This window comes from Rhinatrema bivittatum, unplaced genomic scaffold, assembly GCF_901001135.1.
Source record: "Rhinatrema bivittatum unplaced genomic scaffold, aRhiBiv1.1, whole genome shotgun sequence".
Taxonomy (NCBI): Eukaryota; Metazoa; Chordata; class Amphibia; order Gymnophiona; family Rhinatrematidae; genus Rhinatrema; species Rhinatrema bivittatum.
This window is the reverse complement of record NW_021821284.1, coordinates 31,839-59,120: the sequence shown is the minus strand read 5'-3', so window position 1 is coordinate 59,120 and position 27,282 is coordinate 31,839. Positions and strand designations below refer to the sequence as shown.

Here is a 27,282-nt window from a genome sequence, read left to right as displayed (position 1 = left end):
CTGGGGACCGCGTTACCAGTGTTGCCAGGTTTTCATGAAAGAACAAGCACTTTTTTCCCCAAAAAAACAAGCCCAAAACACATGAGATTGAAACATTTTATTTTTTTATAGCAGTTAATGCCCTCACATACTCATAGCCCTCTCCCCACCCCCCTACAAGCAAATCTCTGCCCCCCCCCCACACACACAGATTCCCCCCTCCTAGCACATCTTTGGCCCCCACTTACTCATTCCCCTCTCCTCAGCCCCCTCCCGGCACATCTCTGGCCCCCCCACACGCTCATTCCCCCCTTCCCGGCACGTCTCTGGCCCCCCCACCCGGCACATCTCTGGCCCCCCCCACACGCTCATTCCCCCCCTCCCGGCACATCTCTGGCCCCCCACACGCTCCTTTCCCCCCCCCCCAAGTACATCTCTGGCCCCCCACACGCTCCTTCCCCCCCTCCCGGCACATCTCTGGCCCCCCCCACACGCTCATTCCCCCCCTCCCGGCACATCTCTGGCCCCCCCACACGCTCATTCCCCCCCTCCCGGCACATCTCTGGCCCCCCCACACGCTCATTTCCCCTCCCCAGCCCCCTCCAAGCACATCTCTGGCCCCCACATTCTCATTCCCCCTCCCAACATACTAATCCCTCCCCTCCTGATACCTGGCTGTAGCTGCACACTCTGGATTCCTTTGCCGTTGCGCTCCAATGCTGCGTTCCGCCCACAAAATGTGCTCCTGACGTGTGCATCAACAAGGCTTGCAGCTCCTGCTCTGATTGGCTTACTGCTGCAATATAGGGATAGGGTGCGCCTGCTATGGACAGGCTTCATCGCAGCAGCAGCCAATCACTGTAACATGATTCAGAGCACAAGTCCCGCCCAACAAGCCCAAAAAAAACGCGACTGGCAGAAAAAATAGCCCAATTAAAAGCAACCCGCGAATCGGAAAAAAAAAACCCGCGAATGACTACAAAAAGAAGCCCAATCTCGCGGTAAATAAGCGAGGTTGGCAACACTGCTAAGGAGGAGCTTGTGCTGCGCGCACAGCCAATTGGCCACCGGCGCAACCTATCAGAGCGGGGAGAATGGAAACCCTCTGAGCAGGCGCATGCTAGACTTTCCTGGGCCAATGGGAAAGCTCGGGCCTCAGGCACGGGATAGCTCCAGTCAGAGTGGAGAGTAACGGACGTTCCCGTTATCCAATGGTCACACGAGATGGGCGGAATGTGTTTATTAGCGTGGCCAATGGAAGTGGTGGGCTATTGGTGGTGGGCGGGGCGAATATTTCTAAGGAAGCGCGGGCTTTCCTCGGTCTGCGCCCGTAAGGCGGGAAGTGCTCGGTGGATCCGTGGTCCGGCGGGGGAGAGAGAAGAGATGAGTGGAAGCCGCGAGCTCCGGCGTGAGTACGGAGGGAGGAGCCGCGAGCTCTCCCCACCCCACTATCAGCGCGGTCTATTCAATCCCAGCCCCTGCGCCTCCCCCTCCCCCCTCTCAAGCCTTGCTATAACGTTACTCGATGCAGGCAGCGCTGATCAGGAGCTCTGAGGAGCTTGCAGAGAGAGACTTCAGTGGATCGGGGTCTTTGCCCTTTCGGATATGCAGGAGAGGGGTGGATGTGGGATGCAGGTGGATGTGGGATGCAGGTAGGACCACTTCTTTCTGCTAGTCGAGGTGAGCTGCGTGCAGTCTGTTTGCCCAGCAGTTTCGGGGGGGGGGGGGGAAGTCTGTCAGATACAAGCTCACCCCATCATCTTGGGGGTCTGTTAGATCCCAGCCCCCACCTCTCCCCCCCCATCCTACTTTCCTTATGGTCTTTCACACCACAGCTTTGCACCATCCCTCCTCTCCCCGTTCCGGATTCTGGTCTGTGAGATTTCACTCCCTCCTCTCCAGCTGTCTTCAGAGTGACTCATGCCCCGGCTCTTTTCACCTCACCATCCCTGGCATCTGTCAGATCCTAGCATTTCACTCCCCACCCCAACACCAGTTCCCTATGTATAAAATCTCAGATTATCTCCTTTACCAATCCCCAGCATTCCCTGCCAGTGGAAAGTTAAGACCCTCTGGGGCCTCTAGACTTCAAGAATATGGGGCCCCCTTAGGGGCTATATAAGAACATGCCATACTGGGTCAGACTTAGGGTCCATCAAGCCCAGCATCCTGTTTCCAACAGTGGCCAATCCAGGCCATGACAACCTGGCAAGTACCCAAAAACTAAGTCTATCCAATGCTACTGTTGTTAGTAATAGCAGTGGCTATTTTCTAAGTCAACTTAATTAATAGCAGGTAATGGACTTCTCCTCCAAGAACTTATCCAATCCTTTTTTAAACACAGCTATACTAACTGCACTAACCACATCCCCTGGAACAAATTCCAGAGTTAATTGTGCGTTGAGTGAAAAAGAACTTTCTCTGATTAGTTTTAAATGTGCCCCATGCTAACTTCATGGAATGCCCCCTAGTCCTTCTATTATCCGAAAGAGTAAATAACCAATTCACATTTACTAACAGTCTGACTTCTGTTTATTCGCTGCCTTACTGACTATTAAAAGCACAAACACACTAAATATTTCCCAATAGTTAACTTGGCCCCAATACTTTTTAAAAAAAGAAAATTACCCAAGCAAAACTTACTGATTCCTTTCAGCCAACAGCAAGGTGATCCTCTTCTCTCAGTGCTCCCACTGGGTGTAGGGGGGCAGGGCTGGATTTAGGCATAGGCAATATAAGCAAGTGCCTAGGGTGCCAAGTTCTGAAGGTACCTAAAACCTGGGACTGCCCCGCTTGTCATTGATTTTTGGGGGAAAAGCCCCCAGCTCTAGTCTTCCGCCTATGGGCACCATAATCATAAATCCGACCCTGGGTAGAGGGACCCCCTAACCTTAGGGGTTCTTCAGGCACATGCCTACTGTGCCTATTGTGTAATCTGGCACTGTCCTTTGCACCCCTCCAACATCCCCTAGTCATCTCTGGAGTCCATCCTTTCCTACAGCCTTGGCGAATTGGGTAGTTCCCTGCCATCTCCCCCAGGTCTGTTCACTTCATATCCTATCCACCCCCTTGCCCTTTGCCTAGCACCCTATGATGTGATCAGGCTGGAGTCTGAAGTTGGATGGAATCTTTGTTCCTCAATCTTGCATGAGAGCGTCAGCATGTAAGAGCGGAAGATGCTATTTTATTCTCCTCTTCATAGAGCTGGAGAAAGCAAAGAGCAAAGCCCAGAAAACTAGGAACCTGAAGGAGGAGGCCACAATCTGTAACCAGCTGGGGGAAATATTGGCCAAGAATGGTGAGTTCTGTACAGTTTTGTTATTAGAATTGAAGTCAATGGGTGCTTGCTTTCTTAAGGCATTGTGAAGGGCCTGTTGAATGACAGTCCTCAATTTATTGGAGTCTTGAAGGCACAGAAATAAAGATCAACAATAAATGTATAAGGGGTACATGAGGAAGAGAGCACTTAAAAGCTAGTCAAGAAATATGTCAAGTTAATCTAATAAAAAGGACACTCCTTTTATTTATTTATCTAAATATATTTATTTATTTTATTTATTTTAAGTTTTTCTATACCGGCATTCGCAATAGATATCGCATCATGTCGGTTTACAATTAACAAGTGGATAGGTAACAAACAAGGTAAAAAACTAACATTTATCTTAATAATAATAATAATAATAATAGTTGTAGTAATAATAATGATAAAAACATTAAACAAGAGAAGGTTAAGGTATGCAGTTACAATAAAACAAGGGAGTAATACAACTTGGAGCATAGAAAAGAAGCTGGGGATTAAATAGAGAGAACGTAAATGCCAACTAAATTAAATAGAGAGAACGTAAATATACACTTAATTGTATTAGTTAACCTTCTGTGTTTTCAAGTGGACTAATGTGGCAGCCACACTGCTTTATCGGAGCCCTGGGATATCTGCAGGTTAGTCTCTGCTGCAGAATAATTCATGATGGGACACTGTTATTTATAATTTACACTTATTTCTCGCTGATAATGCCAAGTCCACAGTGATTTACTGTAAAATCATAATATAAAAAATACATAATTAACTGGTTTTGTCCAGAAGTTAGTGTTGTGGTTGGAGGTGGAAGCTAAAATTGGGGAAATTCCTTGGGTACAAACTTAGATTGAGCCCACTGGGGACAGGGAAATATTTACAATACCTGAATGTAATCCACTTTGAAGCGCCGAAAAACAGAATATAAATAAGATTCCCTCCACACAGAGAGTTACTGTCTCAGGATCTGGTTCTGCATGAGGATCCGGATCGGGTTTTGTCATACGGCCTGGCCCTTGAGGGGATAAGTCTGGGAAAATAGGATTATTCCCATGAGATGGTGAATAATCTTCTTAAAGGCTAGGAAGTCTTCCACTTCTCTAGCATTCGTGCGCATCTGGAGAGTTGTTGAGTAATGGAAAGTGTTGGTGCCCATGGTTTGCAGGATGGACTTTCTTAGGGTTTGACACTTAATTCCTTGAACGTTCAGGTTGCAGCTATCATTTGCTACAGGGGGGCCACATAATAAGTAAGCCCTTGTCCTCTCGCCCAGATATGTTGTTTTTCTTAAAAGGAGTAAAGCCCATTAGGCCTCTGTTGAGAATTCCGGTTTCTTCTTAGGATCTCAGCTTAGTCCAGGGGGGACACCTCAGAACCAACATTAGGAAATGTTTCTTCATGGAAAGGGTAATGAATGCTTGGAATAACCTCCCAGAGAAGGTGGTAAGGATGAAAACGGTAAATGAGATCAAAAGCGCATGGGATAGAGACTGCAGATCCCTAAATGCTAGATGTTAGAAATGAAAAAAGGGGAGTGTGCGGCAGTTACTGCCCTTAACAGAAGGCGCGTGGGGGTAACCTGCATGGAGCGGCAGTTACTGCCCCTAACAGAAGGCGCGTGGGGGTAACCTGCATGGAGCGGCAGTTACTACCCTTAACAGAAGGCATGGGGGTAACCTGCATGGAGCAGCGGTTATTACCCTAACCGTAGCTGAACGTGCATCATCAGAATGTAAATTAAAATCCCTTAGAACAATAAGCTTACGCAGTTGCAAATATAATGAGGAAAGCATAGAAAGAACAGAATTAATGGCAGAAACCATTTGACCTTGAGGGATAGAAAGTATTTAAAAAGTCCATGAATGCATTTGGACTGATAATCCTTCAATTCCTTCAATACATTTATTTATTTATTTATTTAATTTATTTTTATTTTATTTAACTTCTTTTACTATACCGATACTCAAGACCAGGTCTTATCGTACCGGTTTACAATAGAACAGGGGGAAACCAATTAACAACTAAGTAGAAATGAAAAGTTACATTAAAACAGGGAGCGTAAAACATGGAAGATAGGGCAGAATTAAACTATAACAATAAGGAGTGATAAATATAATCAACAAAAACAATAAATTAGTACTACATAAACAGAGATTTATCCTCAGCGGTTATTAACATGGTATGTCCGGTGGGAGGAGTGGAGGGGAGGTGAGTAGGGGGGAGGGATAAGGGAGAGGTTGAAGGGTGAGAGACAGTGTTGGTCGAAAGGGGTTCCTTCAACGGTAGGCTTGTGCGAACAGCCAGGTTTTAAGTTTTTTTCTGAATGTTAGATGGCATTGTTCCTGGTGTAAGTCTTGAGGAAGCGAATTCCAATGTAGCGGACCTGCTGTCGAAAGTGCTCGCTTGTGAATAGAGTTGTGGACTGATGATTTGTTGGGAGGGGCCTTGAGCGAACTTTTGTAGGCAGTTCTTATTGGCCTTGCGGAAGTATGTAGTTCGAGAGGGAAGGTGAGTTGGAGAGTGGATTGCTGGTAGACAGATTTGTGGATGATAGTGAGAGCTTTGAAAAGTATTCTGTATTGGATGGGAAGCCAGTGTAAGACTTTTAGGATTGGTGTGATATGGTCCTTGCGACGTGTGTTTGTAAGGATCCTGGCCGCTGCGTTTTGCAGCATCTGTAGAGGTTTGGTCGAAGAAGCGGGGAGACAGAGTAGTAGAGCATTACAATAGTTGATCTTTGAAAACAGTATTGCTTGAAGCACAGAACGGAAATCCTGGAAGTGTAAGAGCGGTCTTAGTTGCTTCAAGACCTGTAGCTTGAAGAAGCATTCTTTGGTTGTAGTGTTAATGGTAATTTAAATGGTAATCTTACCATGGTTACACTCATTTATTAAAATACAAAAAAAAAAATCTACTCTCCTCCATCCGTAGAACCATAGAAATGACGACAGAAAAGGACCAACAGTCCATCCAGTCTGCCCAGCAAGCTTTCGGTAGCACCAGCTGTGCCATACATGTCACCCCCTTACTTAGTTACCCAAACTGTAAAAGTCAGGGCCCTGGCTGGTTGCTGACCGAATCCAATTCCCCTTTTCCCTCTGCCGTTGAAGCAGAGAGCAGTGATGGAGATGCATTAACAGTATGTAGGCTTATTGATTAAGGGTAGTTACTGCCGCACCAGTAAGTTACCCCCATTCTTGTTTCCCCTGACCAAAAAAGTCGGGAGCCCTCGGTTGCTGACCGAATCCAATTCTCCTTTTCCCCCTGCCGTTGAAGCAGAGAGAAATGATGGATTTGCATTAACAGTATGAAGGCTTTCTGGTTAAGGCCAGATTGGGCCTGCAGCTAATACGGAAAACGTATCACCCCGTGAATTAATAAATTTATCGGGCATCAGATGAGTTGGTGGATGACGTTTCTGCACTTCTCTATCTTTAGTCTTAGGGCAGGCAGCCAAATGCAAATTAAAGTTGTTAATTTATGATCCGAGAATAATAAAGATTGAAGTAAAGGGTTAATGGAATCGGAGTCTAAATAAAATATTTGGTGCAATCTGTGGTCCGTCTCATGGCTAGCCTCATTGACTGCTCGATTCAGATCTATATTCTGTACAGCTATCGAAAAATCACTCATAAATACTAGCCAGGCTGTCAAAATGGACATTAAAATCGCTTAAAATAATGAAGAGGTAATTGTTTAATAAACTCTAATAAATCTGGGAGGGATTCTACTGGCTCTCTAGTGGCACGATAGACCAATAATCTTTTATATTATGAAACTGGAGGAAACCTAACGGTAAACTGAAAAATAGTAGCAACATCTCCCTTTCCTTCCCTTCGTGGCTGATAGATAAACATAATCCAAGGGGGACACAGATGACCCAACCAAAAAGTGCTGTTCTCAAGTAACTAGGATTCTGTAGGATAAATTCATAAAACATTATTAGCCAGTTAGATTAGGAAGCACAATTGCTATCTCTGGGAGTGAATAACAGATCTATTTTTTTTTTGGGGGGGGGGGGGGAATCTGCTGGGTCCTAGTGACCCGGACTGGCCACTGTAGGAGGAGACAGAATGCTGACCTTGCTAGACCTTGTGTTGACCCGGCATGGCATTGCTTATGTTCTTTAAGTGAGGAGTAAAGTCTGGGATAAGCTCAGAGGATCCTTAGCTGTGGGGGGAGTGAGGGGTAAAGCCTGGGATAAGCACAGAGGATCCTTAGCTGTGGGGGAGTGAGGGGTAAAGCCTGGGATAAGCACAGAGGATCCTTAGCTGTGGGGGAGTGAGGGGTAAAGCCTGGGATAAGCACAGAGGATCCTTAGCTGTGGGGGAGTGAGAGGTAAAGCCTGGGATAAGCACAGAGGATCCTTAGCTGTGAGGGAGTGAGAGGTAAAGCCTGGGATAAGCACAGAGGATCCTTAGCTGTGGGGGGAGTGAGGGATAAAGCCTGGGATAAGCACAGAGGATCCTTAGCTGTGAGGGAGTGAGGGGTAAAGCCTGGGATAAGCTCAGAGGATCCTTAGCTGTGAGGGAGTGAGGGGTAAAGCCTGGGATAAGCACAGAGGATCCTTAGCTGTGGGGGAGTGAGGGGTAAAGCCTGGGATAAGCACAGAGGATCCTTAGCTGTGGGGGAGTGAGGGGTAAAGTCTGGGATAAGCACAGAGGATCCTTAGCTGTGAGGGAGTGAGAGGTAAAGCCTGGGATAAGCACAGAGGATCCTTAGCTGTGGGGGGAGTGAGGGATAAAGCCTGGGATAAGCACAGAGGATCCTTAGCTGTGGGGGAGTGAGGGGTAAAGTCTGGGATAAGCACAGAGGATCCTTAGCTGTGAGGGAGTGAGAGGTAAAGCCTGGGATAAGCACAGAGGATCCTTAGCTGTGGGGGGAGTGAGGGGTAAAGCCTGGGATAAGCCTGGAGGATCCTTAGCTGCGCATATATGTGTGCATATTATAGAATAGGATGAATGCTCGTACTTGTGTGCACAATTTTATGTGGATGTCACATGTGCTCAAATCCCGCATCTCCCATGTAACTTGTGGAAATTTTACAAGGGACGCTCACTGATGCCATACCCTGTTTTCCCAGTTTGTTCCCAGTTCACCCAGTTTAGGGATAGGAATTGCAAACACCCTCCCTAATCTTATAGCCAAAACCCCATTAGCCCGACCCTTAAAACTCCACTGCCTGGCCTAAATGTTTTTATTTTTCTGCTTACCCGTCCTCCCTAGCAGAATTAAATGTACACAGCAGGGGACCCCGGTGAGCGCCTGTCCGCATAATCTTTTGGCCGGTCCTGACACGCCTATGCTCTAGTCCTTTTTAGAAGCTTTTCACATCCATGGGCGGCTTATAAATCCGCTCTGCGCGTGCCAGCCCAACTTGTGCGCGTTATCTCCTGCTTTTGGTGCGTGCAGGACTTTTAAAATGTATCTGTAAGGTTTTCTTATCATGTATCCATTTAATATTTTACATCCCTACCACCATCCCTCCCTTCTTCCAGTGCATGGCTTTCATTGTTGTGCAGAGGACGTCAGAATTTATTCTTTTGGGATGAATTGTCCAAATGCCACTGTTCTGCAGGGCCAAACCAGCCCTTCCTGAGATGCAGACCTGGGATCTAATGCTGGGCTCTGCACCTGCCTACATCTGTCTGCTCCTCTGGGATGATCCCGGTTTCTCACAGGACAGCAGGATGTTAGTCCTCACATATGGGTGACATCACAGGATGGAGCCCAATCACGGAACACTTTTTTGTCAAAGTTTCTAGAACCTTGACTGGCACCTACTGGGCATGCCCAGCATGGCACTGACCCTGCAGCCAGCAGGGGTCCCCCTTCAGTCTTCTTTTTTCCGCGCAGCAGTAGCCACGCGGGTTAAGGAGCTCCACAGAGATTCCTGACAGGAAATTTCCTCACGGAATTACTAAAAACTTTCATTCCCCACAGGGGTCCCTCCTTCGATTTTTTTTTACTCCGCGGTAAGTTTTTTACCCGGTTTTGATCGATTCCCGTTGAGTTTGGCCTTCTGGCCGTCGACTGTACCGCGGCTACATTTTTCAAAGGCCATGGCGTCAGGGTTCCGTCTGTGCCCAGACTGTATTCGTACCCTGTCCATTACAGACCCCCATAAAGTCTGTGTAATGTGTCTTGGGTGCGAGCATGATGTCCTGACTTGCACCAAATGTGCCTTAATGACACCAAAAGGTCGCAAGGCCAGAATGTAGAAAATGGAACTTCTCTTCCGTTCTCAAACTCCGTCATCGTCTGAACCGGCACCGTCCACTTTGCGCCAGTATCGGCCACCGGCTGGTGACCGTCCGGCGTCGACAACTTCTCAGCCTTCAACTACCTCTGCTCCCCCTCAGGACCAAGGGGATCGTAGCGAGAAACATTGGCATCAATACCGCAAGTCTCGGACCATCGAGGAAGGAAAATCTTCGACCTCGCCATCGTCCGAGCCGCCATTGAAGAAACCCCATCCAGAAAAGGCACCAACCCTTTCTGCGACCGGGTCACCGAGGCAACCCTCACCCGGATGGGTATCGGAAGCCGCAACTCCACCTTTATCGGTGGTCTCTCCGGCTATGCCTCTCTCCTTCCTCCTTTCTGGAGCTGGGGCTGCTTGCTCCAGGTCTCTGTGAAGAACTGAACCGGATGGTTCAGGAGGCCATCGATAAGGCGATGCACGGACTCCAAGTTCCTTCGAAACCGGTGCCGATTGTGGAACCGACCACCGATCAGATTCCGGCAGCACTGGCACCGCTGCTCTCGAAGATGGAAGCGCTTATAGCCGCTTTTCCACCGATGGTTCCGGTGCCCTCCCCGCTTACCCTGTCATCGGGAGGGGAAACACCGTTCCGCATTCCTCCATCAGGAGTCCTGATGATGCTGCAACCATCGATGCCGTTGCGCCCATCAGCGCCACTAATCCATCCATCGATGTCCTCGATGCCTGCATCGGTACCTCCAGCACTTCTCTCAGTGCCTTCGGAGCCTAGACCGGGACCTTCAGGAATATCATCGTCCTGTCCTTCTCAGGCTTCTAGAGTGGCAGGTCCTGATTCCTATGACACCTGGACAGACGATTCTTCTCAAGACACCGATGACTTGCTATCGCCACCTTCTCCTACTGAACGCAGGAAGTGTTCTCCTCCAGAGGACCTATCCTTCATAAACTTTGTGATGGAAATGTCTGAATTGGTTCCTTTCCAATTGCAGACTGAACAACATGACAGACATCAAATGATGGAGCTGTTACAATTCCTGGATGCTCCCAAGGAAATAACCTCTATCCCTATTCACCAGGTTCTTTTAGATCTCCTCAAAAAGAACTGGGAACACCCTGGCTCTGTTGCTCAGTCAACAGAAAAGCTGATACCACTTATTTGGTCCAGTCAGCCCCAGGGTTCCAGAAACCTCAGCTGGATCACCAATCTGTGGTTGTAGAATCTTCCCAAAAAAGGGCAAAAAGATCAAAACCCCACTCTTCCTTTTCCCCAGGTAAGGAACAGAAATTCCTGGATGCCATTGGCCGGTGTGTCTTCCAGGGATCGATGCTTATCTCTCGGATCGCCTCCTACCAGCTGTATATGACCCAGTACAGCAGGGTCTTATTCAAGCAGATACAGGACTTTGCAGAGTCCCTGCCTCAGCAATTCCAAGAACAACTTCTAACCCTAGTGCACAAGGGTTTTGAGGCAGGGAAGCATGAAATAAGATCTTCTTATGACATCTTTGACACCGCTTCCAGGGTATCTGAAACTGCTATTTCGGCAAGAAGATGGGCCTGGCTTAAGTCTTCGGACTTGCACCCTGAAGTACAAGACATTATCTGATCTGCCCTGCATAGGAGACAATCTGTTTGGGGAACAGATTGAGCATCTCTCTGATGCCCTCTGAGTATTCCTCCAAACAGCCTTTCAGGAAGGATACTAAGAAGTCATTCTTCCGTCCAAAGAAGTCCTATCCACCACAGTCTAGGACTCGTTCCACGAGGCCTTTCCAAAAGGCCCAGTCTCGTCAACCTCGTAAACAAAAGCCGCAAGCAGCTCCTCAGCCGGGCCCTGCTTCCGGTTTTTGACTCCTGCATAGAGAGCAGCAGCCAGTTTCCACTGCCTCAAATACCAGTAGGAGGTTGATTGTGCCATTTCTACAACAGGTGGCACACAATCACCTCAGACTAGTGGGTCCTTACCATAATCTCTCAAGGTTATCGCCTGAACTTTCTCTCCATTCCACCAGACTCCCCACCTCTACTGGCGTGGAGAGCATCCGACCACTCGCTACTCCTGGAGCAGGAGGTCTCCCTCCTCCAGGCCAGAGCAATAGAACCAGTACCTTACTCTCAACAAAGCCTAGGATTCTATTCCCGATACTTTCTAATCCCGAAAAAATCAGGAGGCGTTCGTCCAATTCTGGACCTACGTGCCCTCAACAAGTACCTCCAACGAGAAAAGTTCAAGATGGTAACCTTGGGTTCCCTCCTTCCTCTTCTGCAAAGAGTAGACTGGCTCTGCTCTCTCAATCTCCAAGATTCGTACACGCACATTGCGATAAATCCATCTCATCGCAGGTTCCTGAGATTTCTAGTAGGCCCCAAGCACTATCAATACCGAGTGCTCCCATGCGGCCTGGCATCTGCACCACGAGTCTTCACCAAATGCCTCGTAGTAATAGCAGCCTTCCTCAGAACTAAACATATTCATGTCTACCCTTATCTAGACGATTGGTTGATCAGGGCTCCCACTCAGCAAGCTGCTCTGTCGTCCCTACGTCTTACTTTACACACTCTGACTTTGCTAGGATTTCTCGTCAACTACGCAAAATCCTGCTTAGTCCCATCTCAAACTTTATCATTCATAGGGGCAGATGTGGACACCTTGCAGGCAAAGGCATTTCTGCCACGACAGCGAGCTCTCACTCATCTCCCTCGCACACCAGCTATAGTCTCAGCGCCGCACGACGGCACGCCACTTCCTCATCCTACTGGGACACATGGCGTCCTCAGTACAGGTTACCCCAATGGCCCGCTTGGCCATGAGAGTCATGCAGTGGATTCTGAGGTCACAATGGACTCAGTCCGTCCAACCTCTATCAACCATTATCCACATCACTAACTCACTCCATCAGTCTCTAGCCTGGTGGAAAAATCAGATCAATCTCCTCCAAGGCCTTCTCTTCCAGGGTTCAGACCCTCAGATAATTCTCACCACCGATTCTTCCAACCTCGGCTGGGGAGCCCATGTGGCCAATTTGAAAACACAAGGAACTTGGTCTCCAGAGGAAGCCAAACACCGAATCAATTTCCTGGAGCTTCGAGCAATCAGATATGCTCTCTGGGTATTTCAGGATCGCCTTTCCAATCAGGTCATCCTGATTCAGACTGACAACCAGGTGGCCATGTGGTACATCAACAAACAGGGAGGAATGGGCTCCTACCTACTGTGTCAGGAAGCTGCGCAGATATGGGCGGAGGCCCTCTCCCACTCGATGTACCTCAAGGCCACCTATTTGCCGGGAGGGGACAATGTGTTGGCGGACAACCTAAGTTGTGCTTTCCTTCCGCACAAATGGTCCCTCAACCCCACAGTAGCGGACGCAATATTCCAACGTTGGGGTCATCCTCGCATAGACCTCTTTGCGTCACCTCAAAACCACGAGGTAGAGAACTTTTGCTCTCTCACTCGCAGCCAACACTCACAGCCAAGAGATGCGTTCTCCCTCTCATGGGCAACCGGTCTCCTATATGCATTCCCTCCACTTCCACTTCTCTCGAAGACTCTCATGAAGTTATATCAGGACAAAGGATGCATGATCCTGATAGCACCTCACTGGCCTCACCAAGTGTGGTTTCCAATATTTCAGGATCTCTCCATTCGCAGGCACATTCCCTTAGGAAATGACCCGCTTCTGATCACTCAGAACGGCGGGTGCCTACGCCACCCCAGTCTTCAGGCTTTGTCCTTGACGGCCTGGATGTTGAAAGGTTGATTCTTCAGCCACTTAACCTTTAGGAGCCAGTTTCCCGGGTCCTGATTGCTTCACGGAAGCCTTCCACGAGAAAATCTTACCTATACAAATGGAACAGGTTTAAGTCATGATGTTCTTCTCAATCCCTTGATCCCTTTACCTGTTTCACCACGAAGTTTCTAGACTATCTCTGGCACATGTCAGAATCAGGTCTAAAAACTTCTTCCATCAGAATGCATGTCAGTGCGGTGGCCGCCTTCCATAAAGGTGTCAGGGACGTTCCTATTTCGGTGCAACCCCTCGTAACACGTTTTCTGAAAGGCTTGCTTCACCTGAAGCCTCCACTGTGTCCTCTAGCCCCTTCTTGGGACCTCAATCTGGTTTTGAGTCGGCTCATGAAACCACCATTCAAGCCTCTTCAATCCTGTGACCTTCGTTATCTCACATGGAACGTGATTTTCCTTTTGGCAATCACTTCGGCTCGCAGAGTTAGTGAGTTACAGGCCCTAGTTACCTATCCGCCTTACACTAAAATTCTGCAGGACCGGGCAGTACTCCGCACTCACCCTAAGTTCTTACCTAAGGTAGTATCGGAGTTTCACATTAATCAATCCATCATGTTACCTACCTTTTTTTCCCAGGCCCCACTCCAACCCAGGAGAACAGGCTCTGCACCCCCTCGACTGTAAACGGGCTCTAGCGTTCTACCTAGACCATACAGCTGCCCACAGGGAAAGCACTCAACTGTTTGTCTCTTTCCATCCTATCAAATTGGGGCAGCCTGTGGGTAAGCAGACTCTCTCCTCCTGGTTGGCGGTCTGCATATCCTTTTGCTATCAGAAAGCAGGCATTCCACTTCAAGACCGTGTTAAAGCACACTCTGTGAGGGCCATGGCGACTTCAGTAGCACACCTACGCTCTGTGCCGCTTCCTGACATCTGCAGGGCTGCTACCTGGAGTTCTCTCCACACCTTTACAGCCCATTATTGCTTAGACAAGGCCGGAAGACGAGATTCCATCTTCGGCCAGTCTGTCCTTCGTAACCTATTTACAACTTGATGTACCAACACCCTTCCGCCTGCCCGGTGGGGTTCAGGATGCCCTCTACCAAATTCCACCCCAGTCCTTGTGCCTATTGCACATCTTGGGTACATTTGGTGCATTTCTCGGACATCCTCAGCTCGGTACTCACCCATATGTGAGGACTACCATCCTGCTTGTCCTGTGAGAAAGCAAATGTTGCTTACCTTTAAAAAGGAGATAGAGCAGCTTTTAAACTAGAACAAAGGGGAAAGCCGACAGTCGCTCAGCAGCGCATGGTTCGGAGAGATGTATCTTTAAAGGATACTAATGATGCATTAGAATTAGGGCATCCCGACAGTGAGGTTCCAATAATTAGAAAAGTAGTCCAAGTGCCTGTAACTAAAAACTCACCTGAGCTGAAAAATTCTAACTTATCCCTATCAATTAAAAAGCAGAATGAAAATACAAACAAAAAACAAACTTTGAAATGTTTGTATGCTAATGCCAGAAGTCTAAGAAGTAAGATGGGAGAATTAGAATGTATAGCAGTAAATGATGACATAGACTTAATTGGCATCTCAGAGACATGGTGGAAGGAGGATAACCAATGGGACAGTGCTATACCGGGGTACAAATTATATCGCAATGACAGAGAGGAGCACCCGGGAGGCGGTGTGGCGCTGTCCGGGATGGCATAGAGTCCAACAGGATAAACATCCTGCATGAGACTAAATTTAATTTAATTTATTTTATTTATTTATTTATTTATTTATTTATTTATTTAAGGTTTTTATATACCGGCATCCATGATAAAATCACATCATGCTGGTTTACATTAAAACAGTGGTGCATAGAAAGAAAAAACAAACTGGAATTGTAGTGCGGAAGAAAGCAGTTACAAAAAACAGGGATGCTTAAACTGGGAGAGGAAGGAAAAAGAAAAGGTTAATAGCATTTTAAATATTTACAACGAACAGTTAAATGAGCTGGTTGTGTGTTAGAACTTGAAGTTGAAGGACATTAGCTGGAGTCCGGGAAAGCTTGTTTGAAGAGCCAAGTCTTAAGTCTCTTCCTGAAGGTTGGGAGGCAGGGTAAATACAAAATTGAATCTTTATGGGTGGAAATCCCTTGTGTGTCGGGGAAGACTATAGTGATAGGGGTATACTACCATCCACCTTGTCAAGATGGTGAGACGGACAGTGAAATGCTAAGAGAAATTAGGGAAGCTAACCAAATTGGTAGTGCTGTAATAATGGGAGACTTCAATTACCCCAATATTGACTGGGTAAATGTATCATCGGGTCACACTTGAGAGATAATGTTCCTGGATGGAATAAATGATAGCTTTATGGAGCAATTGGTTCAGGAACCGACGAGAGAGGGAGCAATTTTAGATCTAATTCTCAGTGGAGCACAGGACTTGGTGAGAGAGGTAACGTAACGGTGGTGGGGCCACTTGGCAATAGTGATCATAATATGATCAAATTTGATTTAATGACTGGAAGAGGAACAGTGTGCAAATCCACAGTTCTCGTGCTAAACTTTCAAAAGGGAAATTTTGATAAAATGAGAAAAATTGTTAGAAAAAAACTGAAAGGAGCAGCTACAAAAGTAAAAAATGTCCAAGAGGCGTGGTCATTGTTAAAAAATACCATTCTAGAAGCACAGTCCAGATGTATTCCACACATTAAGAAAGGTGGAAAGAAGGCAAAACGATTACCGGCATGGTTAAAAGGGGAGGTGAAAGAAGCTATTTTAGCCAAAAGATCTTCAATCAAAAATTGGAAGAAGGATCCAACAGAAGAAAATAGGATAAAGCATAAACATTGGCAAGTTAAATGTAAGACATTGATAAGACAGGTTAAGTGAGAATTTGAAAAGAAGTTGGCTGTAGAGGCAAAAACTCACAGTAAAAACATTTTTAAATATATCCGAAGCAGAAAGCCTGTGAGGGAGTCAGTTGGACTGTTAGATGCTCAAGGGGTTAAAGGGGCACTTAGAGAAGATAAGGCCATCGCGGAAAGATTAAATGATTTCTTTGCTTCGGTGTTTACTGAAGAGGATGTTAGGGAGGTACCCGTAATGGAGAAGGTTTTCATGGGTAATGATTCAGATGGACTGAATCAAATCACGGTGAACCTAGAAGATGTGGTAGGCTTGATTGACAAACTGAAGAGTAGTAAATCACCTGGACCGGATGGTATACGCCCCAGAGTTCTGAAGGAACTAAAAAATGAAATTTCAGACCTATTAGTAAATATTTGTAACTTATCATTAAAATCATCCATTGTACCTGAAGACTGGAGGATAGCAAATGTAACCCCAATATTTAAAAAGGGCTCCAGGGGCGATCCGGGAAACTACAGACCGGTTAACCTGACTTCAGTGCCAGGAAAATAGTGGAAAGTGTTCTAAACATCAAAATCACAGAACATTTAGAAAGACATGGTTTAATGGAACAAAGTCAGCATGGCTTTACCCAGGGCAAGTCTTGCCTCACAAATCTGCTTCACTTTTTTAGGAGTTAATAAACATGTGGATAAAGGTGAACCGGTAGATGTAGTATACTTGGATTTTCAGAAGGCGTTTGACAAAGTTCCTCATGAGAGGCTTCTAGGAAAAATAAAAAGTCATGGGATAGGTGGCGATGTCCTTTCATGGATTACAAACTGGCTAAAAGACAGGAAACAGAGAGTAGGATTAAATGGACAATTTTCTCAGTGGAAGGGAGTGGGCAGTGGAGTGCCTCAGGGATCTGTATTGGGACCCTTACTTTTCAATATATTTATAAATGATCTGGAAAGAAACACGACGAGTGAGATAATCAAATTTGCAGATGACACAAAATTGTTCAGAGTAGTTAAATCACAAGCAGATTGTGATAAATTGCAGGAAGACCTTGTGAGACTGGAAAATTGGGCATCCAAATGGCAGATGAAATTTAATGTGGATAAGTGCAAGGTGATGCATATAGGGAAAAATAACCCATGCTATAATTACACGATGTTGGGTTCCATATTAGGTGCTACAACCCAAGAAAGAGATCTAGGCGTCATAGTGGACAACACATTGAAATCGTCGGTTCAGTGTGCTGCAGCAGTCAAAAAAGCAAACAGAATGTTGGGAATTATTAGGAAGGGAATGGTGAATAAAACGTAAAATGTCAAAATGCCTCTGTATCGCTCCATGGTGAGACCGCACCTTGAATACTGTGTACAATTCTCGTCGCTGCATCTCAAAAAAGATATAATTGTGATGGAGAAGGTACAGAGAAGGGCTACCAAAATAAGGGGAATGGAACAGCTCCCCTATGAGGAAAGACTAAATAGGTTAGGTCGTTTCAGCTTGGAGAAGAGACGACTGAGGGGGGATATGATAGAGGTGTTTAAAATCATGAGAGATCTAGAACGGGTAGATGTGAATCGGTTATTTACTCTTTCGGATAGTAGAAAGACTAGGGGGCACTCCATGAAGTTAGCATGTGGCACATTTAAAACTAATCGGAGAAAGTTCTTTTTTACTCAACGCACAATTAAACTCTGGAATTTGTTGCCAGAGGATGTGGTTAGTGCAGTTAGTATAGCTGTGTTTAAAAAAGGATTGGATAAGTTCTTGGAGAAGTCCATTACCTGCTATTAAGTTCACTTAGAGAATAGCCACTGCCATTAGCAACGGTAACAAGGAATAGACTTAGTTTTTGGGTACTTGCCAGGTTCTTGTGGCCTGGATTGGCCACTGTTAGAAACAGGATGCTGGGCTTGATGGACCCTTGGTCTGACCCAGTATGGCATTTTCTTATGTTGCTTACCTGTAACAGGTGTTCTCACAGGACAGCAGGTTGTTAGTCCTCACAAAACCCGCCTGCCACCCCGCTGTGTTGGGTTCGTAACGTTTTCCTATTTTATTTTTCGGCACCTCCTGTAGTTTTAAACAAGACTGAAGGGGGACCCCTGCTGGCTGCAGGGTTAGTGCCATCCTGGGCATGCCCAGTAGGGGCCAGTCAAAGGTCTAGAAACTTTGACAAAAGTGTTCCGTGATTGGGCTCCATCCTATGATATCACCTATATGTGAGGACTAACATCCTGCTGTCCTGTGAGAACACCTGTTACAGGTAAGCAACATTTGCTTTCTGCAGCTTCGGACCCTGCACCATCTGCGCCAGCTGTTTCTTGTAATCATGGACGCCGTGTCTCTCCCTGCTCTCGCCTCAGGTCATTTTCGGGAGGCGATAGAGGAGCATCGGCAGGAGCTGCACATCTTTGAGGGCCTCTGCGATCTCATTGGCTGTGCCGTGGCCAACAGGAGGATCGGAGAATGCTTTGCCGAGCTGGGAAACTACGAAGCTGCTCTGAAGGTAAGAGGGAGGGTGAAGGGATGCAGGGGGAAAGGAATAGCTGGTGGGAGGATGTAAGGAAATGAAGGGGAGGGGAAAGGGTGAGGAGAGATCCAGAAGAGAAGTACCTGCAGGTGCAGGGATGGAGGAGGGGGTGTGGGACAAGCGAATCGAAGACCGAGGTAGGTTTCTGGGTACAAACCACGTCTTTGTAGAGATATAAAAGGGATTTCTGGGAGGGCCTGAGTTAATGGGGCAGTAGCAGTGTTGTGCTACTGCCCTATTAACATCGGTAGCATCCCACTAGCTTAAACTTTCGGTGAAAGATGAATTCTGCAGCCTTCTTTTCATGGGACCTGTGCAGAAAGCTGGGATCAGGAGCTTGCATGTAGTTGTCCTTGGTGGGTGCACTCTGTGTGTGGGGTTTAGCGATTTAAGCGGTTTCCTCTAATGGATTCTTTAGGATTGCAGAGGACTGGCTTGAGCTAGCTTGACCGCTGGAGTCCGGGTGTCTGTAGCAGTGCTGAAACGTTTTGGGAAAGATTTAGATTCCCACCCACCCACACTACTGCCTGTTTCTTATGAGGTCTCATGCCACCTATAACCACCTGGTTCGATTCTTCCTAATTGTGGCCTCGTTGCTGTAAATCAAAGCCTCTTATTTGTTTCTTGGTGTGGATCTTGACTAGAGTGTAAGATCTGAGGAGCAGGGCCCATCTCCTATGCGTCTCTGTACGGTGCTGCGTTCAAGGCCAGTTACAAATGCAGAGAGCACAATGATACATTAGCACCGTTATAATTAGAAAGAAAATCCCCATACAGCCCAAAGCAAATACATAACTAGGCAAGTAATCTATTCCCGAGCCTGGCTCCTGGCGCTCAGGGCAGGAGATGCTGCCCAGGCTGCATTCACGGCCCCCCCATTGGGTTGCAACAACAACATCTATTAGCCAGATTCAGGGGCTCCTATATACCAGGCCTGTGGCCCCTAGGTAAGAACATAAGAAATTGCCATACTGGGTCAGACCAAGGGTCCCTCAAGCCCAGCATCCTGTTTCCAACAGTGGCCAATCCAGGCCACAAGAACCTGGCAAGTACCCAAACATTAAATGTATAGATCCCAAGCTACTAATCCTTATTGATTAATAGCATTTTATGGACTTCTGCTCTAGAAATTTATCCAAACCTTTTTTAAACCCAGCTACACTAATTGCACTAACCACATCCTCTGGCAATGAATTCCAGAGCTTAATTGGGCATTTAATGAAAGAATTTTCTCCGATTTGCTAACTTCATGGAGTGCCCCTAGTCCTTTTATTATCCGAAAGAGAAAATAACTGATTCCCATTTATCCATTCAAGTCCTTTCATGATTTTGTAGACTTCTATCGTATCCCTCTTGTGCCATCTCTTCTCCAAGCTGAACAGCCCTAATCTCTTCAGCCTTTCCTCATAGGGGAGCTGTTCCATCCCCTTTATCATTTTGGTTGCCCTTCTCTGTACCTTCTCCTTCGCAATTATATCTTTTTTGAGATGCAGCGACCAGAATTGTACACAGTATTCAAGGTGCGGTCTCACCATGGAGCGATACAGAGGCATTATGACATTTTCCATTTTATTAACCATTCCCTTCCTAGTCCTGACATTGTTTGCTTTTTTGACCGCCACAGCCCACTGTGGTAGTCAAATCCGTAGCCAGCATCCTGGCTAAGGATTGTCACTGTGATGGCTGGGCTAGTTAGGAGGGGAATGAAAATGAGGAGCTTGGAGGCAGGGAAGGGAAATCCAGGTTGTTGGCACTGTTGTTCTAGTCTGGGTGGGTTCTGATAGAGCCGGCAGCCCAAAAGAGCAGGAAACAATTACAGGGCCAAACAGCATCCATAGGAGAACATATGCGAAAATGTGAGTCAGCCTCATTGCTCAGCTGTTACTTGGCAGGAGATAGATGGGAGGAGAAGCAGGCACAATCAGCAGGAAGAGCCCTCCTCCCCATCTTTCACATGCTCAGACTGGGGGAAAATAAGGCACTGGGGAACAGCCCCTCAATAAGGAGAAACTAAAGAGGTTAGGGCTGTTCAGCTTGGAGAAGAGACGGCTGAGGGGGGATATAATAGAGGTCTTTAAGATCATGAGAGCTCGTGAACGAGCAGATGTGAATTGGTTATTTACCCTTTCGGGAAAATAGAAGGATTAGGGGGCATTCCATGAAGTTAGCAAGTAGCACATTTAAGACTAATTGGAGAAAATTCTTTTTCACTCAATGCAGAATTAAGCTCTGGAATCTGTTGCCAGAGGATGTGGTTAGTGCAGTTAGTGTAGCTGGGTTTAAAAAAGGTTTGGATAAGTTCTTGGAGGATAAGTCCATTAACGGCTATTAATCAAGTTTACTTAGGGAATAGCCACTGCTATTTCTGGCATCAGTAGCATGGGATCTTCTTAGTGTTTGGGTACTTGCCAGGTTCTTGTGGCCTGGTTTGGCCACTGTTGGAAACAGGATGCTGGGCTTGATGGACCCTTGGTCTGACCCAGCATGGCATGTTCTTATGTTCTTACTCTTTTCTGCTGCGCATCAGATGTGGCCAGTGACTTGTGTCTTATGTTCTTATTGCCAATATGTTTCTCCACAATACCCCACCCACTATTGATATAATACATTTTAATATGGGATGGGGTAGGCTCATAAAACCACCATTCGAGCCTCTCCAATCCTGTGATCTTCGCTATCTCACATGGAAAGTGATTTTTCCTTTTGCGATCACATCCACTCGCAGAGTTAGTAAATTACAGGCCCTAGTTACCTGGTTATCTGTTGTATGCCTCCATGGCCTTGCTACATCCATTTTTCAATTGTAATCATGAACCTACCTCCCTCCCACTCTCAGTTTAAAAATATTTAATAAAATTTTCAATTTTTCTCAATACATTTTTATAAAATCAGTAATGTTTTTGAAGAAACTTTTTGTGTCTTGAACAACAATCTTAACTGGCTTAGCGTTCAGCACTGCTTCAACTTCTTACAGACTTTGAATGTCTCTCAAACCGACTGAGCACGCCGCTTGAATTCCTAGTTCACTTTAGGTGTCCCAAAAGCGCTTAAATATCAAAGTCTCTCTGCTATATACATCACACCACAAAATCAGAGTTCCTAAAGTCAATCTCTGCATTTAATTATCATTTATTAACCAAATATTTCTCTTAAATACATTCAATATGGCTGTTCATTAATGTAACCTACTCGGACCCTAACCTGAACACTCTAAAATCACACTCATGCTTTACCCTTAAATACATTCATTCGTACCATACACATCTCATTCATTCCCCACTCATTCTATACATAAAATATATAAAGTGCTAGAAATTCCCCTGCATACAATGCAATTACAATGCTAAATACATCATTTTTTAATTTGACACTTATATCCCTGCTATATATGCCAACCTAAAGGGCTTTGCGCCAAGTGCTGCTTCAAATTCATCTGTGCTTTAAATCTCCCTTAAACCTCCTGAGCGCGCCACTTAAATACTTTCAAAGAACGCCTAGGGAATATTTAACTCTATCACAAACAGGCTGTACGCCTCTTAAAATTCCTATTAACGTCAAATGTCCCAAAAACACTTAGCTGTCAAGTTCTCCCAACATGGCCATGTTTCGAAAAGCAAATTTTTCTTCATCAGGGGAGTCCTCGTTGTATCCTCTCTCCTCACTGTCGGGTTTCATCTCCTAATGCAAATGGCGAGCCACAGCAGGGCCAACATAGACCGTGTAAAACGGTGTGACATGTGTGCAACCACAATAGATGGAGTAGAGTGGCATGATCCCATTACGGGATACAGAGTGAAAAGGAAGAGGCATTCCAGTTGTACCTCTAAGAACGTGGTGTATATTATACAATGAACAATGCCGTATAATAATCAAGAAGATCCACACCTCTACCAGACCCATCAGAGAAACGTACAAAGGAACCCTGCAAGCCCCCCCAACCAAAGCTACCCGTCATACTACGACTAAAGACCGGGCGTTCTCGATAGCAGGCCCAGCCATCTGGAATAACATCCCTACAGACCTTAGACTGGAGCCCTGCCATCTAACATTCAGGAAAAAACTCAAGACTTGGCTATTCCGTCAAGCCTTCCCGTAACCCTCAGAAACATACAATGGCCTTTAGCCATACCTCGCTAATAATGCAACCAGGAACCTACTAATAAGTATCTAATACGTTTAATCTCCTAACTCTTATTCCCAAGTGTTCTTTGTTAACCTCTGTCCCCTATCCTATTTTCCGGCTGTTCTAGCCTCCAAGTTATTCCACCCTGTTGATTGTAACTTTTTTTTGCTCTTTTTTTTTTTTTTTTTTTGCTCTAGTTAAATGATTTGTTAAAGTTATACCCCCTTGTTCTATGTAAACTGATCTGATATGGTTATGACCATGAAGGTCAGTATAGAAAAGAATTAAATAAAAATAAATAAACAACTCCTTAAAAAAAGTGAAGCATCTGTGCGAAGTTCCTCCCTGGTGGGGAGGGTCCCTCGAGACCGGCTGGGCGTCCTGCTTCGCACTCGCAAGCGCAACTCACTGTTAAGAGGTCGGCCCCGATCCCATCTAGCACGGGAACTGTGGCCATATTGTTTTTGGAGCCGGCTGCTCCAATGCAGCCAGATGGCGATTCAGACCCCGTATTTTCTCCTTCGCCGCCGATTCTAACTCCCATTAACCCTCTGGACCCAGAGCCACCTTCGGGGGACCTCCCTACTGTTCCTTCTTTGGGACCTCCTCCTGGGCTTTTTTCTATGGACTTTATACTTTTGCTTCATAATGCCTATTTAGCCAGATTAGGCCAGCAACAGGATCCAGCATCAGGGCCTCCTCCCCCTAAGGTGAGCAAGATGACACATCCCCTAGGTTCAGGCAACAGAAACAATAGATGCCAGGTAATGTCCGTTAAGATGCTTTATTAGGAGACTTGTAAATCCAATAAAAATGCCCGACTCAGGCCGAGTTTCGCCCCCCTCTCTTGGGGGCTGCCTCAGGGGCTTTGTAAAAATGTCATAAGTGAATCTGAAGATAAATTTTTGCCAATGATTTTTTCTGGAAAGCTGTAAATTGTAGTCATGGAACAACAATAGTAAAGGTGTCCTGCAGGGCGTGACTAGGAGTTTATTTTGAAGACAAATTTAGACAGAGCGCTATTGTATGCGCCGAGGCTGGCTGGCACTCAAGGCTGTGAGGATATAAATCAGAAAACTGTACAGAACGGCGCACCGGTCTCCTTCTCAATGGAATGAGAAGGACTACCTGGCATCTATTGTTTCTGTTGCCTCCACGGCTTTTTTAGATCGCCTTCCTTCTTGTTTTATCAACACATCCCCTAGGTTCTACAGAGGTCCCTCAAGGAGCAGGGATTCCTGAAGGATCTACCAGGTGGTCCCTCATACGGTTAACCCTGATTCTCTTCCTCAGGGTCCTCTTCCTGATCCAGACCTGGATGATCCCTGTCCATATGTACAAATGGAAGGAGATGACCCCAGACTTTTACGCCTATTTCAGAGGGATGAGTTAGACACTCTCATCCTCCATGTTCTGCAAGAGTTGGATATTGAGGCTCCATAGGATCCCCCAGGCCTAGTACGGTGACAAAGAAGGGGCACCCCGTCCTTGCCGGCCTACGTCCACCAGCGAAAACCTTTCCTTTTCATCCTATGCTTCTTCAATTGTTGTCCAGAGAATGGGATTCCCCTGAGGCTTTTCTGAGGATAGGCAGAGCTATGGAAAGCTATACCCTCTTCCAGACTAATTCCTAGATCTCCTCAAAGTCCCTAAAGTGGACGCGTCAGTGTTGGCGGTTACGAAAAGGACTACTATTCTGGTAACTGGAGGAGCTGCTCTGCGAGACCTACAGGACCGGAAGCTCAAAGTATACCTCAAGAGAGTCTTTGAGGTATCTGCTTTGGGGGTCAGAGCTGCTGTCTGTAGCTCCTTCACGCAATGGGCAGGTCTCCGGTGGGTTCAACAATTGCTCAGTACTCAAGAGCTGCCTCCAGAGGAAGCGCAACAGGCAGAGCATCTGGAAGCTGTGATAGCTTATGGAGCAGATGCTTTATATGACCTTCTCTGTGTGCTGGCCAGATCAATAGTTTCAGCAGTCTCTGCTAGACGCCTTCTCTGGCTTCGTAACTGGTCGGCGGATTCTTCTTCCAAGACTCAGTAGGAGGCCCTGCCCTTCAAGGGAAAATTGCTTTTTGGAGAAGATCTGGAGCAGATCATCAAATCCCTCGAAGAGAATAAGGTGCATAAGTTGCCGGAGGATTGTCCACGGAGTTCCAGGGCGTTCAGCTCCACCAGAAGCCATTTAAGGGGTCAGCGGCGTTTTTGACAGTCAAGACCGGCTTCTCAGAGACCGCCTTCTTCTCGTTCCCAGTCCTGGTCTCATTCCTTTCAGGGCCGGAGCCAGCTCGGGATAGCTTCTCTCAGGGGGCACCTTCCAAATCTTCCCAATGAAGGCTTGCCAGCCCACTCTTTGACCCCCAGGATAGGGGGACGTCTCTCCCTCTTCTACGAGGAGTGGATCACAATTACCTCAGATCAATGGGTTCTAGATATTCTACAGCACGGCTACGCTTTAGAATTTGCTCGATCCCTAAGAGACAGGTTTCTCTCCCTGCAGCCCAGTGAAGAAGCAACGCATAGTGCATCAGACGCTCGACCGGCTCTTGGCCTTAGGGGCCATTCTTCCGGTGTCCCCGACAGAGCAAGGGTCAGGTCATTATTCCGTCTACTTCATTGTTTCCAAGAAGGAAGACTCCTTCCGTCCGATTCTAGATCTCAAAATGGTCAACAAGGCTCTCAAGATTCCACACTTCAGGATGGAAACGTTACGCTCCGTAATAGCGGCGGTACACCGTGGAGAATTTCTAGCCTCCTTGGACTTGTCGGAAGCTTATCTTCACATTCCCATCCTCAAGGCACATCAACACTTTCTTCGTTTCAAAATCCTCTGTCAGCATTTTCAATTTCAGGCCCTGCCTTTCGGCCTGGCAACTGCTCTTGGCAGCAGCCCTATGGAGGGAGGGGATTCTTACAGCTTCTCCAATCTCTCGGATGGGTCGTCAATTTTGCCAAAAGCATTCTTATTCCCTCTCAGTTGTTAGACTTCTTCTTAGGAGCACGCTTCGATACCACTGTGGGCAAAGTCTTTCTTCGTCCGGACCATGCTCGGTCTCTTATCTCTCAAGTACAGCGCTTCAGTTGCCTCTCTCTCCCCACAGCATGGGACTATCTCCAGGTTCTGGGCTCTATGGCTTCAACTATCAATTTAGTTCCTTGGGCCTTTGCACATATATGTCCTTTGCAGAGAGCCTTACTCTCCCGCTGGAAGTTAATGTCTCGGGAGTTTCAAGCCCTCCTGCCGCTGTCTGATGTGGCCAAGGACAGCCTGTACTGGTGGCTCAGTCTGGATCACTTGCTGCAGGGTGTGGACTTTGAGATCCCACAGTGGGTGATAATCACCACGGATGCCAGCCTCTCCGGCTGGGGAGCGGTGTGTCAAATGAAATCGGCCCAGGGGCGATGGACGTCAGTGGAAACCGATTGGAATCGTCTGGAAACCAGAGCGATTCGTCTGGCGTTGAAGCGTTTCCTTCCCCTGGTGCTTTGTCAAGCCGTGAGGATACTCTCCAAAAACGCAACTACGGTAGCATACATCAATCGTCAAGGGGGAACAAAGAGCTGACACGTGTCTCGGGAGATGGACAAGTTGATGGCATGGGCGGAACGCCACCTCTCCTGTCTAGCGGCATCCCACATAGCAGGGGTGGACAACGTTCAAGTAGATTTCTTAAGTCGTCAACACATAGATCCCGGGGAGTGGAAACTCTCCGAAGAAGCAGATGGATGGCCACTCAAAGGAATGCGAAGGCTCCGCGCTTCTTCAGTCGCAGAAGGAACACTGCGCGAAAGGAGTGGGTGCGCTAGTCCTCCCATGGCCGTGAAATCTCCTACTCTACGTGTTCCTTCCATGGCCCCTGGTGGGAAAGGTGCTTTGGAGAGTGGAAATCCACCAAGGGCCAGTAATCCTAGTGCGCCGGAACGGCTACGAAGACCGTGGTTTGCAGACTTGGTCAACCTCGCAGTGAACGGCTCTCTTCGCCTGGGACATCTGCCAAACCTGCTGCGTCAGGATCCGGTATTTTTCGACTGGGCAAATCGCTTCTCTCTTGCAGCCTGGCTTTTGAGAGGCGCAGGTTACCCAGAGAATGTTATTTCGACCCTCCTCAAGGCTAGGAAGACTTCTATGTCCATCTGTTATGTCCGGGTATGGAAGTTTTTGAGGTCTGGTGTGCATCCATAGGTGTATCTCCGCGTTGCCCTTCAGTAGCCCAGATACTATCCTTCTTATAGCGTGGCCTGGAGAAGGGATTGGCCTACAATTCCTTGAGGGTGCAGGTGCAGCCCTTGGTTCTCTTATCCTCACTTGGATGGAGCCCCTCTTTTGTCTCATCCTGACATCATCTGGTTTTTGAGGGGAGTAAAACATGTGAAGCCACCGGTCTCTGTGCCCCTCTTGGAGCCTAAATTTAGTTCTTTCGGATTCTGGGCGGCCGCCCCTTTCGAGCCGCTGTGGACAGCTACCCTCAAGGATTCACTCTCAAGACAGTCTTCCTGGTGGCTATTTGTTCTGCCCGCAGG

At 46.9% G+C, this 27,282-nt stretch overlaps 1 protein-coding gene across 1 annotated transcript; it reads left to right on the top strand.

Moving 5' to 3' along the window:
- Positions 1 to 1,156: 1,156 nt before the first annotated feature.
- LOC115082575 lies at positions 1,157 to 26,134 on the top strand (the record flags this gene model as incomplete). Its single annotated transcript, XM_029586793.1, has 4 exons — positions 1,157 to 1,387; positions 3,182 to 3,277; positions 18,475 to 18,617; positions 25,949 to 26,134. Coding segments are annotated over exons 1-4 (609 nt in total), but the record flags the coding sequence as incomplete, so codon positions are not given.
- Positions 26,135 to 27,282: the final 1,148 nt, after the last annotated feature.